The sequence below is a fragment of the Syngnathus acus genome, chromosome 5 (genome assembly GCF_901709675.1).
Source record: "Syngnathus acus chromosome 5, fSynAcu1.2, whole genome shotgun sequence".
Classification (NCBI taxonomy): domain Eukaryota; kingdom Metazoa; phylum Chordata; class Actinopteri; order Syngnathiformes; family Syngnathidae; genus Syngnathus; species Syngnathus acus.
The window spans coordinates 8,224,194-8,239,723 of NC_051091.1; the positions used below are offsets into that span (position 1 = coordinate 8,224,194).

The 15,530-nt window shown below is 42.9% G+C and overlaps 2 protein-coding genes across 4 annotated transcripts in view; both read left to right on the plus strand.

Annotated features, from left to right (window-relative positions):
• Window positions 1-1,735: 1,735 nt before the first annotated feature.
• LOC119123219 (protein kinase C delta type-like) overlaps window positions 1,736-15,530 on the plus strand; it is a 28,110-nt gene continuing 14,315 nt past the window's right edge. The window contains exons 1-18 of one of the 2 annotated variants that reach the window (XM_037252139.1): window positions 1,736-1,893; window positions 4,260-4,390; window positions 4,500-4,699; window positions 4,775-4,841; window positions 5,224-5,383; window positions 5,663-5,694; window positions 6,464-6,549; window positions 7,005-7,134; window positions 7,219-7,319; window positions 7,642-7,741; window positions 7,876-8,006; window positions 8,112-8,285; window positions 8,370-8,461; window positions 10,038-10,100; window positions 10,291-10,429; window positions 10,641-10,829; window positions 10,937-11,065; window positions 11,176-12,005. In XM_037252139.1, the coding sequence (XP_037108034.1) occupies window positions 4,282-4,390; window positions 4,500-4,699; window positions 4,775-4,841; window positions 5,224-5,383; window positions 5,663-5,694; window positions 6,464-6,549; window positions 7,005-7,134; window positions 7,219-7,319; window positions 7,642-7,741; window positions 7,876-8,006; window positions 8,112-8,285; window positions 8,370-8,461; window positions 10,038-10,100; window positions 10,291-10,429; window positions 10,641-10,829; window positions 10,937-11,065; window positions 11,176-11,334 (2,061 nt within the window). In that variant the 5' untranslated portion in view covers window positions 1,736-1,893; window positions 4,260-4,281 and the 3' untranslated portion in view covers window positions 11,335-12,005. Of the gene's footprint in view, window positions 1,894-4,259; window positions 4,391-4,499; window positions 4,700-4,774; window positions 4,842-5,223; window positions 5,384-5,662; window positions 5,695-6,463; window positions 6,550-7,004; window positions 7,135-7,218; window positions 7,320-7,641; window positions 7,742-7,875; window positions 8,007-8,111; window positions 8,286-8,369; window positions 8,462-10,037; window positions 10,101-10,290; window positions 10,430-10,640; window positions 10,830-10,936; window positions 11,066-11,175; window positions 12,006-15,530 lie in introns of those variants that run through there. The other variant, XM_037252140.1, reaches the window with a different exon arrangement.
• Window positions 12,392-15,403, plus strand: rft1 (RFT1 homolog). Of its 2 annotated transcripts, XM_037252143.1 has the most exons (11): window positions 12,392-12,580; window positions 12,646-12,731; window positions 12,815-12,937; window positions 13,015-13,306; window positions 13,382-13,516; window positions 13,638-13,898; window positions 13,971-14,115; window positions 14,299-14,404; window positions 14,514-14,763; window positions 14,846-15,047; window positions 15,085-15,403. In XM_037252143.1, exons 1-10 carry the CDS (start codon window positions 12,518-12,520, stop codon window positions 15,008-15,010), a joined length of 1,626 nt encoding a protein of 541 aa, XP_037108038.1. In that variant the 5' UTR covers window positions 12,392-12,517; the 3' UTR covers window positions 15,011-15,047; window positions 15,085-15,403. The 2 variants fall into 2 exon arrangements, with proteins under 2 accessions (XP_037108038.1, XP_037108037.1); XM_037252142.1 differs by having other exon boundaries at window positions 14,846-15,403.

Consider the following 15,530-nt stretch of genomic DNA (forward strand, 5'->3'; position numbering starts at 1 on the left):
AGCAATGCAGAGAGGAACAAATAATCAATCGCCCTCCACACACACACACACACACACACACACACACACACGCACTGAATACTCAACATTGGACGCATTCCTCTGTAATGCGCGCAGCTTTGAAATCATTAACGACTGACGCCATAACAAAAAGATGAACTTTAGCGTGAGTTTTGGGAGGTGAATGTCTCATGTCACATTTAAAATGGTGTCGGAAATATTCAGTGGAAATACAAATACTGATTAAACTCCTTTACACAAAGTGGGAGTTTAAGAAAAAAAATAACAACAAAAAATGATGGGATTTGCTTGATTGTTCTCTCTTTTGAATCCCTTTTTTTTGTGGAATACTTGATGTGGCCCAGATATACCAAAACTATCTCCATCATTGAGTTTGAGACCCCTGCTCCAGACTTTCTCTGTTCTGCTTGAGAGGAGGCTTCATCCACAATGCTTGTCATCTTTCATTGGAGTGTGTGGGTGGTACATCCTCAAGGTAGAATTGGAAGATTAGGTTACATAAAGGTTGTGGGGAATTTAAAAAAACAACTATTGATGTTGCCTTAGGCTTGTCTTGTGTAGCTCATCACCTAGACAAGATGTGGCAAAGCAAAGAGAAAAGACTTGCCTGGCCCTCCTCATGTCCCACTTTGCAAACTCTTTGCAGCCCACGCTGCCAAGGCGATATTACACCTTTTCCACCTCCCTAGGATCTTTAAATATAACATTCTCCTTCCATCCACAGGACACGGAGTGGAAAACCCACACAGCCTTCTGCTCATTCTTCCGCTATCAGTTCTGATGTGACCATTCTGTCATCCCCGGCTAGCTGAGCAAAACGAGCATGACAGGCGATTTAACTCAAATTATTATATTTGAAGAAATTGATTATTTTTAGCATAAATGAGTGGGCGTTTGACGCACATACTACGAACTGTGCATGTGGTACTATTTTTTCTCTCACTGTGCAAATACCACCATGTAGGACCTCTTGTTAACTCGCAACAAAGGTGGGCAAAGCATATAAAAGGCTGTCTCGGTGTTTGAAAAAGTATATTCGTATAAGTTATATGTTTTTGCCCTGTGAAAGTATAAGGAATTAATTACTGGCAGGCATTTTCCATTGACACGTGTAGCAGAAATATAGATCTGGACATAAAATAGATTATAGTGGGAGGACATTTTGTTTATGGAAAGAAAAGATAAGTGACAGAGCCAAATCTTCCTCCTCCTTGTTAGGGTGAAGCAACCGTTTGATGTGCTATGTGCATTTGTGTGGATGCAGAGCGGCCTTGTTTACTGCCAAAAACTCCTCCACCGCCCACTCCCATAGGCCCTATTTGTATACTATGGAGAATGAGCTCCAATGCAAAGGCCCTATCAGCATTCTATATTTAGAATAACAGCAATGCCCAGATTTGATTGAGGCTGTATGGAAACAGAAAATACTATTAAAAACATAAATAGATAAACATAAATACAAACAGTAACATATTTATATGTTGCCGAGTGTATATCACTTAAAAATCAAAGAACTACTTTTTAGTTCTTTTACATTTTTTTTTGTTTTTGTTTGTTTATATAAAGATGACCATACACAATCAGATGCCTACACATCCACCCTCCCGTTCTTAAAAAAAGAAAACCATGACTAAACTTTTTGGACTCAACCATGCATGCGCCAACACGGTGGAGCGCGCGTCCGCGCTCACGTGCGTGTGTCAGGTAGACGTCACCATGTGCGGGGAGGGCGTCGGGAGCGCGCCGCGCCACACTTCCTCAATCGAGAGTATCACAGAGTGAAAAAAAGGAGGCGACGAGAAAGAAAAGAAAGAAAGAAAGAACTTCGGTCCGTGCGGCGGTGAAGAGACAACGGACAGTTTGCAGGACGAGGTGAGTCAGCTCTTGACGACCTTTTGTTTGTCGACTTTTTTTTCCGCCTCGTTCGGACTTGTGCAAAACGTCCTTCAGAGAGACACTTTAATGGCACCGTTTCATTTGTCACTCACTGACGCCTCAGGTCTGATATGGTGGCTAGCTTCACAAACGATGCGGCAATGACGACGCTGTGCATCGCTGCATGGTGCTGCTTGTTTAAACAACGCTTAAGTTGTCCCGACATTAGTTTAGCAATTCATAGAAGCATTCGCAAAGTAAGCACGCTGCATGGATGCGGTGGAATATGTGAGCTGTCACATCGTCTTTGACTCAACCGGGTCGATTTCGGAAAAAAAAAGTACTCCGCCGAACAAACCGGCCGCCAACTTTTGCTATTGGCGCCTTAAAACCCAACGGTGTTTTTTGTCTAATTATAGTGTATTGTTTTTATTGTTCCGCTCTGTTAAGTGCGATTGAGTTGCTTTGCATTCCGCTCACTGTATTTTATTGTGAAGTAGTGGAAGGTAACGTTCCCGTAACATCCAACATCAACAAAGAGAACAGTCCAGATTGAAGTGTTGAAGCATCTTCTTGATGACATGCTTCAAAATACACCAGAGCAGCATTCCCGACTCCATAGCAAATGTCACCCAAGTGAATTGGCCCAGATAATATTTATCTAGACAACTAGTGACTTATTATTCCCAACCAATTAATATTCTTCTCTTTTAATTCTTAGTCAGTCAAAGTGTCGCGACTCATGCTGTCCTTGGGGATAACTAGTACTCGCTGGCACACTACTTTAATCAGAGCAAAAATGCCTCTGCGTTTGCAATATCTCATCCTGCTCCCTATCTTCTACTTCACAGTTAGGAGGAAAAGAGTTAATCGAGGATAATTAACTTAAAAAAAGTTGCTCTTTTACTCAACTTTGCAAGTAGCCCATCATACTTTGCCTTGCTTATAAGTCTCATCAAAAAGACAAACGGTAGCTCATTACTGGTGACAGCCAGTATTAGCGGTTAGGTAAACCTTGACTTTTTAAAACCACACAAAACACTCCGTCTGAATACACCCATCAACTCTTTTGAATTATGTCATTGTGGTGTGAATTTAAGTGTTAATGCTCCTGTAATTGAATGGCGACCAATCTAGGATGTACTCTTCCCCAAATCAGCTGGGCTCTAACAACAAAGAAGCAGTATGGCTGCGCCGTTGTAATAGTTGCCATCACATTTTGAAAATATTCAAGATTTCTTTACAAAGAAGCCACTGGCTTCCGCCACGCTGGATGACTGCGCTTGCAATGCTCTCCTAATGTTCAGAACTGCTCTTTTGCTTTGATCGTAAAAGCTGTTAGCTAAGATTGTCTTTGCAATGATGAAGAAAGCATCCTTGCCAGCAACCACACGTTTGTGTCACTCAGACGTTCTCGGAAGGAGGCACACAATGTTGGCAAGAGAAAGGTGTACAACTTTAAATTCAAGCGAGGGGACAAATCAAAACTGTGCATGCTCGACTAATCGATCGGGAGTGCCCTCTATCACATAGCACAATGTGTGTATTGATTATATTCCAAAACACTGTGGCCACAGTCAATGACTGACTTTGCCCCCCCACCACCACACACACACACTTGACTCGTCTTTCACGTGACTGATTTACTTCCCAGTGCGCTTGTCTGTTCTTTACTCTGCTGGTCTCAGTGTGGGCGGTTACGGGTTGAGGAATTACCGAGCTTCCTGTGGCGCGCCGAGTGCTTTTGTTGGAGTCGGGACATGTAGAGGCTCGCTTTGTCGTGGCAGACATGTCCTACATCTTTGCAGCTGCTCTCTTCCCCCACCACCAAAAAACATGCGCCTAGACTGAAGTTGCAGAGGTCACGAATGATGATACACATGTCAATTCTGATTCATGTGTGTATTACATTGAACGCAAACACCTCAAGTGTGCTAGAATTTGGAAGAAAAATATGCCTGAAAAGCACGTTCCATCTGCATGAGCTGATTGAGCATTCAAGGATTCACTAGTACAGACTTGCATAAAGTTGACGAGGGTAAGAAGTCACATTGCTTTTGTTTGTGGTATTGCAAAAGCCATTTACATGCAAACTAAATGCAAATTTTGGTCCGCCCCAGCCGCACGGGCCTCATACTGTAACTGTCTTTGGCCACAACTTAAAATCAAGTGATCAGATGAGAGGCTTTCTCTAATTTCCCGATGTTTCATGTAATGTCACAAAAAGTACGGCATCGCTCCGGAATATTTCCCATGGAAAACTCGGGTACCACAGCTCAAGAAAGTGGTTAGTACGGTAATTAAAGCATCCCTCGAGATGTACGCTGAGTAACACTCCCTTATTTGTCTGTCTTTGGCCACAGCTGACTTTCGGGACTTGTCACCATGGCTCCTTTCTTGAGGATTGCCTTCACCACATTCGACCTGGGTACCCTGCCGCCTTTGGCTGACCCACCTTTCTGTGCAATCAAAATGAAGGAGGCCTTGACAACTGGTGAGAAAATCATTAACTTCAAGATGTGTGTCGTGTGCTTGGGGAGCGTCACTATTTACTTTACGATTCGTCCAAAGCTCTTTTTAGCATCTCGCCTTCTGTTCCCTAGAACGAGGGAAGACTCTAGTTCAGCGGAAACCCACAATGTATCCAGCCTGGAAGGCCACTTTTGATGCGCACATCTATGAGGGCCGTGTGCTGGAGGTGCTGCTGATGAAGACGGCGGAGGAGGCGCTCGCCGAGGTCACGGTTGGCATGTCCGTGCTCGCTGAGCGCTGCAAGAAAGCCAACGGGCGTGCTGAATTCTGGGTAGGACAGCTCAAGCTGCTTCTGTGTACTAAGCTAAGCATGGCTTTCTTTCTGAATTTGTGTTTGTGTGTTCAGGTGGATCTTCAGCCTTCTGGGAAAGTCATGATGGCAGTGCAGTACTTTCTTGAGGGAGTGGATTCAGGTGGGGGGAAGAAAAAAAATCAGTCTGAATATTTCAGTGATACTTGCATGTGTTCATGAGAGACCCCTTTGCAAGTGGCTCATTGAGAAAATAGGTTTTCAGAGCAAGAAAGGAAAGTGGGTGAATGATTTTTTTTTCTCAGCCCACTGCTAACTTGAGCATTCCCAAGCAGCGTGTCGATCAGTCTTATCCGTCGTCCGGCTCATAGGAAAACAATGACACCAAACAAGCACTTCGACACAGTTAAGAGATTAAAGATTAAGCGTCTTTGGGTTTTTGAAAAGCGCTATACAAATTTAATGAATTATTATTATTATTAAAGATGTCTGAGTGGATTCCAATTAACACGTCATGTCTGTGACATGAACTTTGTTTCTGCCAGAGAGTAAACACGCCGCAAAGGAAGAAGAAGAAGCCCCCACCCTCAACCGTAGAAGAGGTGCCATCAAGCAGGCAAAGATCCACTTCATCAAGAATCACGAGTTCATCGCCACCTTCTTCAGGCAGCCCACATTCTGCTCCGTGTGTCGAGAATTTGTCTGGTGAGTTCAGACTATTTTCCCTTCTGGGGACTTTAAGGAAACTCCTAAACCATTGCTTGTCAGTCCATTGATAGCAGCAATGCACTAAATTGTGTTGAAATTCTTTTTGGTCTCAGCAGGAAGTTGCGCCAAAAAGGAAGCCACGCTTTACACATTGGTGTGCTTAAACTGCTCATTATATCAAATGAAGAATCAATGACTAACCACTTTAAATTGCTGTGGTCAAAAAAAAAAAAAAAAAAAGTAATGGACACATTTGTGTTTCTTTTGCTCTCACAGGGGACTCAACAAGCAAGGCTACAAATGCAGACGTAAGTGAATTGTCATTTTAACGTCCCTCTGCCTTTGCAGTGACTTGCAAAAGTGCTTTTTTTTTCTCATGTCCTCAATTGGAGAACGAAGAAAAAAACATTCACTACCTCAAAACATGGTTGGGGGAAAAAAAAAAACACTTACTGAAAGCAATGAAAAGACTATAACTTTCAGTTTCCAAACTTTTATGTCATCTTGTTATTCCCTCCTGTCTCTTGCTGGCCTACACTTACACTGCTATTCACCAATTTAAGCTTTGACCCCTTTTTACGTGCACAATCTTGTGTTATGGCGACTTTGCCAAGTGGATAACCGCGCATTATGTTTGAGTTCTATGAGCAAAGGTGGCGGTTGGAACTGGCGCATAAATTACGACACGTCATGGCATGTCTACATTTTAAGTGGGCTTGTCCAAACTTACCATGTGCTTTGATTGTACGGATGAACTTCAAATTGTTTTACAAAGCAGCGAAAACTGGCACTGAAGAAAGAAAGCTACTGCTTTTTATCGCTTCAAAATATTGGATGGCGGGAGCAATTAGAATGGTTGGATTAAGTTCCCACGTAGAGAATGGACTGCCCACCACTGGTCAAGCGTGACCAAGGATTAAGCATGGCATGGAATGTCTATTGTGAGAGCGGTTTAAAAAAAAAAAAATCCTTTACATTCTTGTAATTCCACCATACCTGCAGGGGCATGCCACAGACTTTAAGAAACATTGATTTGAAATATGAATATGATGTGATTCATATGACATTCTGTTTCAGAATGCAACGCGGCCATCCACAAGAAATGCATCGACAAAATCATCGGCAGATGCACCGGCACCGCCGCAAACAGTCGGGATACCGTGGTATGTAACACACAAATTGGCTGTGTAAATATCTGAAAGAAAACAAACAAGTGTGGCCATATTGAATCATGTGGGTTGTCAGGGCAGAGTTTAGGACAGAGGCAGGGTCCACGACTTGTAAGCTCATCAATAGCGAAGGATAAAGCTGCTCAAAGACCAAGCGACCGAGCGAGAGAGATAAGATGGAAATGATCAAGCTCACATATCCACACAGTGGACAGCGCAAAATGGGATTAGCTTCCATGATGCACGGCAGGCACGGCGGCGGGATGTGGAAGAAACAACAATTTGGGATCTACCAGGGAGTTGAGAAAGGAGCTAAAATGATCAGGCAGATTTACAAAGCTGTGAGACCGCTCCTAAAGATTCCGTTGCCGAGGCTCACCAATAGCAACGTGAGATCTCTTTTGCTACGGCTGACTAACGGAAAGAACGGATGGCGTTCGTTCCCGCAGTTCCAGAAGGAACGCTTCAACATCGACATGCCGCATCGCTTCAAGAGCCACAACTACATGAGTCCCACCTTCTGCGACCATTGCGGGAGCCTGCTTTGGGGTCTTGTCAAGCAGGGCCTGAAATGTGAAGGTACAACACGGACGCTTTTCACCATAGCATCATTTTGGAATCAACCGGGATTGTTTTGCTAAGCCGCTTTGTTGTGTCTTCAAGATTGTTCCATGAACGTTCACCACAAGTGTCAGCATAAAGTGGCCAACCTTTGTGGTATCAACCAGAAACTTTTAGCTGAAGCGCTCACACAAGTCAGCCAGGTGAGTTGAGAGAAGACAAACTTGCTTTTAGTGGTTCCAGCTGTAAATTGTACAAAAGCGGTAAAGTGTCATCTAATCCAGTCAACGCAAGTCTCTTTCCATCTCGCTGCGCTCCAAACATTCACTTTACTTTGCTTTTATAGTGCGTCGACGTTAAATTTACATATATTTTTATAACCTTGAATTATATAAAAAATTGTTGCAAATCTTGCTGTCTTTAAGGACTAAAATCACTTCCAAACAATTTATTGTGTCTATGTTTTATGTCTTCATCGCAAAATTACTTATTTTAACTCCTACTTTTTTTTGTTTTGTTAATCAGAAATCCTTCACTCGCCGCTCTGATCCAAACCTCGATACAAACTTAGCTGATATTGGAATCTACGATGAGGTCAATAAGCTGTCCGAACTGGATATCAACGGTCAGTGAGTATTTGCGTGTCCTAACGTTTTACTGTTACTCGCTATACAATATTCAGTTTGTTTGTTGTGATCCTTCAGTAGTAATAATTTACTGTAACCTTTTTGTGTGTGTGGTGTTTTTTGTTGTTGTTAGATACAAGCCAATACAGCAGAATTTGGCATGGTTCGGGCCCGCAGCCTCAGACTCGCCTTACACACCTTACCCGCATTAACGTGGACAACTTTGTCTTCCAAAAGGTCCTGGGGAAAGGCAGCTTTGGCAAAGTAAATGGAGACATTTAATGCCATCTTTTTTACAATTTGACAGGCAGTGGATTGACTTAACTTGTAAGATTGGGCCTTAATAGATAAGCATTATCTCTGCGTCAGGTTCTCTTGGCAGAACTAAAAGGTCAGGAGGAGTACTTTGCTGTGAAGGCTCTGAAGAAAGATGTGGTGCTAATGGATGATGACGTGGAGTGCACTATGGTGGAGAAGCGGGTCTTGGCTTTAGCCTGGGATAACCCTTTCCTCACACACCTTTATTCAACCTTCCAGACGAAGGTAAGCGTCACTCCCGTTCTGTCGTCAGTCCCGATTCTTCTCGCTTACTAAACGATGAATGCTTAATGACATGTTTGACTGCAGGAACATCTGTTCTTTGTGATGGAGTATTTGAACGGAGGGGACCTAATGTTTCACATTCAGGAAAAAGGACGATTTGATCTCATCAGATCTACGTAAGAAAAAGACTCAGCACATACACACGAAAGATCGAATGGAAAGCAAACACAAGTCAAATAGAGACGATGTTTATTCTCTGTGTAGACCTCTCTTTGTTGCCCTCCCTCTATGGGATTTTTTTTTTTAAACTTTGATTTCACTGTCTCCTGATGGGCCAAGGCTGTTGTCCTTTTGTTGGCGCGCTCATATGAGCACAATGGCCTTGTAAGGACTGAGCTTGCCTGTGTACTGTTTGTCAGGAGCTATCCATTACTACCACCCACCTCTCTCCTCGCCGCCGGGGCGTTCCCTTCAACAAACTCATAATGACGCTGGCACATGGGTGACAAAGTGGAAAAAGTCTGAAACTGACTGGCCTTTAAAAAATAAAAAAATTGCCTCATTGACAAAGCTAACAGCGAAGTTAGTCTTTAACACACAAACAACCTTTGTCTCTCCCCACTAGCTGTACAACGTAAAATGGAAAAAAAAAACGCACACATCCAGCCTGGCAGAGCAAGTTTTCCCAGGTATCGAATGTGTATAAGGATATACACAAAAGAACACTAAAATATTGTCTACAACTAACGGCAGCTCAGAATTGAAATGCTAGTAAAATCCCATCAATGGGGGTGTCAAAAAAAATGAACAAAAATTGTTTCATCGGGTCACATTTAAACTTAGCATTGCGCCTGCATATGTGCAACTGCTTTACGCTAACTCACACACACACTCCGAATATGTAAATAAGCATCAGGCTCAGTTTGTGCTCAAGCTGTCACCGCCGAGTGAAATGTAGATGTTCCGTTGGGTTATGCAATATTTTTCTTGAGGTTGTGACTGAACCGCTTGCTGGGTTTCAAGTGGCCTCTCACGCTGCAGAGGCACCGTTCAAACCAAAGGATCCAGTTAGTGTAGACGACAGGCGCAGCTTATTCAAATTGATTTACACTAGCTTTGCGCAAGCGGTTGGACTCCACTTCAAGATGGTTCAAAAAGAGGAGCACATAAAAAAACACTTGCAAAGCAAAACATTTACTCTTTTGTTGTACTGAGCGGCCAAATTCTTTCCTATGTTGCATGTTCCATCCGCTCCCATGGTTAGCATACAACATTTCCTCTTTGTTGTTACTGTAATTTCTTTCTTGGGGCATCACAAAAAATATCAAAATAAATTTACAAGACTCGAGGCTGGTTGAATTTAATAAATGCCAATTAATCTGTATTACAATATATGATCTATTATGCATAAATATTTTGGTCTTATAATTTAGTCTTATGCTAAAATAAACACAAATGTCCTAAACAAACTAAACCCAAATAAACACATTTTTTAATTTATTTTTATTTTTTTATATGCAGTCATTTGTTCATCCTGACACAGATAACAAGCGAAGCGGGTCACTCGAGACACTCGACACTCAGCTTTCACATGATAGCAGTGCCATTCACCTGCCTCCTACTCCATACAAATGTTCCCCTCAATAATTTACGTGCACGCTGAAAGGAGCCCCCTGTAGACGGCGCCGTTCAGCTTCCCGCAGTGGGCATGTTGCTGACATCTGTCTGTCCCCACCCTCTTTGTCCTTGCAGGTTTTACTCTTCTGAGATCATTTGCGGACTTCAGTTCTTGCATTCCAAAGGAATCATCTACAGGTTAGTAAGCAGTGCTACTTTTTAATTGCATAGCATAATTTTGTAATAAGTGGAAAGCGGAAACCACTATTTTCACACTTGCCGATAAACCATCAACACTTTACTGCATGTTCAGTATTGTCTAATCAAAACAAAATCTCGAACCACTCATTTTTGTTTCTAACGCTGCTTGTTTTTTTTGTTCTTGCAGGGATCTAAAGTTAGACAACGTGATGCTGACTCATGAGGGACACATTAAAATCGCAGACTTTGGCATGTGCAAGGAAAACGTCTTTGGAGAGAACCGGGCCACGACTTTCTGCGGTACACCAGACTACATAGCTCCTGAGGTACTTTGCGCTTGATGCTGTACTGAGACTGCAGCAGTTCCCCCCCCCCCCCCCCCCCAAAAAAAGCTGTTAAATTGCTGCACAAATTGCGCAAAGCAGGAAGCCGTATACAGGAACTGCGAAGATGTAAATCATTTCCCTGTTTGCTATGTCTTTACTTTTAACTGCATTGTTCCTATGAGGAGTTTAAGCATATTTGATCTATTCCTAGATTTTGCTGGGCCAGAAATATTCTTTCTCGGTGGACTGGTGGTCATTCGGTGTGTTGCTGTACGAAATGCTCGTCGGACAGTCGCCGTTCCACGGAGATGATGAGGATGAGCTCTTTGAGTCCATCCGCATGGACACCCCCCACTACCCCCGCTGGCTCAACAAAGAAGCCAAGGAGCTGATGGAGCAGGTCTGTACCACCACTACTTCTGTACATCTCAGAGCAGCTATTCCTCAGAAAGCTTTTTTTTTTTTTTTTTGCTAAACATTTTCTTTTTATGATTTTTCTCCCTGTAGTTATTTGAAAGAGATCCCACACGTAGGCTTGGGATCTTGGGTGATATCCGTTTACACTCATTCTTCAAGTCCATTGACTGGACGGCCTTGGAGAACAGGGAGGTGGAGCCACCCTTCAAGCCCAAAGTGGTATGGCATACACACACATACTCGATTTGAAAAACCCTCCTAAGCGTGGCACGTTTGTAACGAATGCAGATGTTTTGTTCTTCACGGGATATATTTGCTCCTGATTACAGAGAGCACCAAACGACTGCAGCAACTTTGATCGGGAGTTCCTGAGCGAGAAGCCCCGCCTGTCCCACAGTGACAAGAACTTCATAGACTCCATGGACCAGTCGGCATTTGCTGGCTTTTCTTTCATGAACCCCAAGATGGAGCTTCTCTTAGAAAAGTAACTCCTGAATGAACAGTGCGACTTGGTTTACAAAGCCAGTGTTTAGGTGCAGTTCACTTTTTGTGTCACATGGTTAAACCTGCCAAATAGCTGGTCCACCAGCAGAATTTGCGTCGTTATTTTAAGCACAAATTGCTCTCCCGGGGTACTAGTCGATATATTTGGAGGTACTGTATATATTAAGCCTAATGTGTTCGAATGCATGCGTCAAGCTATTGTGTAGCCTGTAAGAAATAATAATACAGTAATAATAATAACGGTGGTAGGTTGAAAAACGCTTAACATTCCATTTAACGTCACTACTGCCCTCTTGTGTATGTTTTGGGGTAGTAATCAGTTCAAGCCAGCAAATAATTCAGGATTTAATGTAGAGTACATTGATCTAAAATCAACCTTAGTGTATTCCTCTTGAATTATGGATTTTAATAATTATTGTGTTGTTTATGTTATCACATCACATTTGACTGAATAGGCTTCCTGTTATGGAACATGGAATTGACCCACCAGTCTTCCATCGCATAGGTGAGCAGCCTTTGACCGTTGATGATATTCCAGAGCATTTGATCTGGCCTGCCTTACAATATTCTGAAAACAAAACCGCCAGTGATTTTTTTTTTTTAAAAATCTGAAATAGTAGACATTTGAATCTTACATGGTACTTTAAATTCACATGACTAAGTTAATGAATGTTACTTGAATTTAGATATGTGTAGTTGGAAGTAGTATATAGATAGTGTATATTGGTGTAGCATGAATATTGATGGGTACCTTGTGGATTTTTTTTATTTTTACTGTCTCCATGTTTTACATTAATTAAAAAAAAACACCTGAGCCTCCAAATTATTTCAGTTTCTGTCTTTGTAATTTATGGAAATTCATTTGAAAAATATAATGTAACGTATTTATTTGTATTGTTTGGTTCTGATACGTATAATCTGTGTTATTGTACCTTTAATTTAAGATATTGTTGGGAAACAAATGAATATCCACCAATAGTGTCGCGCGTAGCATTAATGACGTCATTACGTAAATACGTCTGTACCAATGTGTACGGAAGTGGAAACCATTGAGTTCCCGTCATGCGTGTTCACTCCGCGAACTGGTTCGTCCTCTTTAAGTGGTAGAAAAAAGAATTATGTATTCAATGTCGAAAACTTGAGTGAGAGAGATAAAGCGGCTGAAAAATGAGCTCGCAGGACGTACTGAAGAACGCGTCCACTCTCGCTTCGTACAATGTGCTGCTACAGGTGCGTAAATGCTAAGCTCATTTACGTATGAAATGTCTCCTGTTAATGTTATTGTTCCTTGTCAGGTGATGTTCCGTGTGCTCACATTCTTATTGAACGCGTTCACCCTGCGTTTTGTATCCAAAGAGCTCATTGGAGTAGTGAACGTCAGGTAAGTGATGAACTGTGCTACCATTTCAGCTCAATTTCTTTTTTTAATAACAGTAATGTGTGTTGTTGTCTTCATGTTTTCAGGCTAACACTGCTGTACTCCACGCTAGTATTTTTGTCTCGAGAAGCCTTTCGAAAAGCCTGTCTCAGTGGCTCTGATGGGGGGAAGCACAACTGGAGACAGCTCATCAACCTTCTATGGCTGACGTGAGCAATACCCACCACTGTATTTTAACTGTGTAACATTTGCTTGCCTTTTTTTAAAAGCAGACTTGGTCTGTCAGGTTGCCTCTAGGTGTACTATGGGGAGCCCTGTTAGCCGCGGTGTGGCTCTGGCTCCTGGAGGTGCCGGACCCTCAAGTCATTCCTTTCTACGGCCCCGCTGTGGTGCTGTTCGCCCTAGCAGGGATGCAGGAGCTCCTGGCCGAGCCTCTTTGGGTACTGGCCCAGGCCCACATGTTTGTGAGGCTAAAAGTGGTCGCTGAGAGCTTGGCCATGCTGGCTAAGTGCAGTATGACGGTGGTGCTGGTGGTGTCTGCCCGGGAGTGGGGCCTTTACATCTTCTCTGCTGCTCATGTAGGAATTTGCTTCCACATTTTATGTTATTTCTTAATGTAAGATGAATAACTTGATTCTTTTGGTATGTTTTAGCTCGTGTACACAGGGGTCCTAGTGCTGTGCTATGTGGTTTACTTTATTCGTTTCTTGCCATCCAAAGAGGCGACTAAGAGTAATTTTCCCCTGCGCAACATCAGAGATTTGATGCCTCACACAGCTAATGGAGAGGTAGTGTGATTGTTTATTTTCGCTCATTTGTTACAAGCTAAAGTCATGAGCGTTAGTCCAGTAATAGCAGTTTTGATGACAAATTCGACATGAACCTCTCAGAGCGTCTGTCTGTTTCTAGCCGCTGGTGGACTGGACCGTGGCCCGACTCACCTGGAGCTTCTTCAAGCAGTCGTTCCTCAAGCAGATCCTGACTGAAGGCGAGCGCTACGTCATGACCTTCCTGAACGTGCTCAGCTTTGGCGACCAGGGCGTTTACGACATCATCAACAATCTGGGCTCCATGGTGGCGCGCTTCGTCTTCCTGCCGATCGAGGAGAGCTTCTACATCTTCTTCGCCAAAGTGCTGGAGAGAGGCCGTGATGTGAAAAGCCAGAAGCAGGTGTGCGCAGGCTGGCTTTATTGTGAATGAATATCGAGGAGTTGAAGTTGATAATATGATTGTTGTCTTCAGGAAGATGTTGGTGTCGCAGCAGATGTGCTACAATGCCTGCTCAAACTGGTACTGGTGATTGGCCTCATTATTGCAGTCTTTGGATACGCTTACTCAGGACTGGCCCTGGACATTTATGGTGGATCCCTGTTGAGCAGTGGAGCAGGTAACATGGGAAATATGTTTTTTTCTGAGATTTGGTAATTAATTGGCCCATTGGTCTTTTTGACACTTCGAATAACAAAGATGTGAATTACAGGCATAACATTTGACTTTGTACCTAACTTCTATACTTTCTATATATTGAAGAATTTTCAATTCACTGCATCTTATTTGTATTCTGATGAAGGCCCATCTTTGCTGAGATGTTACAGCTGCTACGTCCTCCTGTTGGCTGTCAACGGCGTGACCGAGTGTTTTGTGTTTGCTGCAATGAGCCAGGAGGAGGTTGACAAGTAGGCAATGACACTTCTATTTATTTCACTGGGGAAAAACTACTTTTAGAAATGCGTGTTAAACGAATTAAACATTTATGTCAAGCAAGCTCCGTGTTTTCCTTTCTAGGTACAACTTGGTGATGCTGGCCCTGTCGGTGTCTTTCCTCTTCCTGTCCTACGTGTTGACGTGGTGGGCAGGCGGCGCAGGCTTCATCCTGGCTAACTGCCTCAACATGGCCCTCCGCATCACGCACAGCGTCCTGTACATCCGCCGCTACTTCCTATCCAGCCCGTGGAAACCTCTGCGTGGCCTGCTGCCCTCACCGCCGCTATGCCTCATGCTCGCCGTCAGTGCGGCCGTCACGGCCGTCAGTGAGGTATCGTCAAACGCCTCACGGCTTATTTTGACTTCGGGGTCTCGATAGCGTTTGTATGACCAGTGCCTGTTTTTGTTGGCAGGCAGCTTTCTGCTGCGACAGCGGCTGGCTCCTCAGGTTGGTCCATGTCGGCGTGGGAGCGGCGTGTCTGCTTTTTGTTCTCGGAACGGTTTTGCTCACAGAAACGCAACTGGTGATGTTTGTGAGGATGCAGCTTTTGCCGCAGTACGGGAAAAAACATGCTTAGCTTGAAGGACTGCCACAAGTGAATTCTTTATTTTTTTATTTTTTATTAAGAATATTGTAGAAAAGTTAAATATTTCAGTAATACAATTTCATTATGATAATGTGATGGAACATGGGCAAAAATTAAAGCGGTAACTGTAATTTATTATATTTTTTTAAATGAAAGAGAATCTCTGAATGTTCAGAACCCCCATTTGGATTGCAGTTTTTGTATTGCATAAAAGAACGCTGCCAGGATGAGTTGTCCAGGGTGGAGCTCAACTTCCATAGCTGACATCATGCCTGTCATGTTGGAATCAAGCCTGTTGATTTATTAATGATGTTAATTTTTCCCTTATGTAAGGCTTTTTCCCAACCATCCATTGCACATAAAAGTCTACACACCTGTTCTAAATTTTCCAAGCAAAGGTTCAAAGTTTTTGTACCGTATGTTTTTAAATCACATTTTCAATGTTTTTTTCCTTGACTTCTGCAGGAAAACAAGCAGCACGCTTTTTTTTTTTTTTGCAGAACCACAAATT

Bases quoted from the DNA above. Each gene is read 5' to 3' on its own strand.
- rft1 (XM_037252142.1), top strand. From the start codon at position 12,518: ATGAGCTCGCAGGACGTACTGAAGAACGCGTCCACTCTCGCTTCGTAC. The intron at 12,732-12,814 runs GTAAGTGATGAA...TCATGTTTTCAG, and splicing joins ATTGGAGTAGTGAACGTCAG to GCTAACACTGCTGTACTCCA. The intron at 13,307-13,381 runs GTAGGAATTTGC...GGTATGTTTTAG, and splicing joins ACATCTTCTCTGCTGCTCAT to CTCGTGTACACAGGGGTCCT.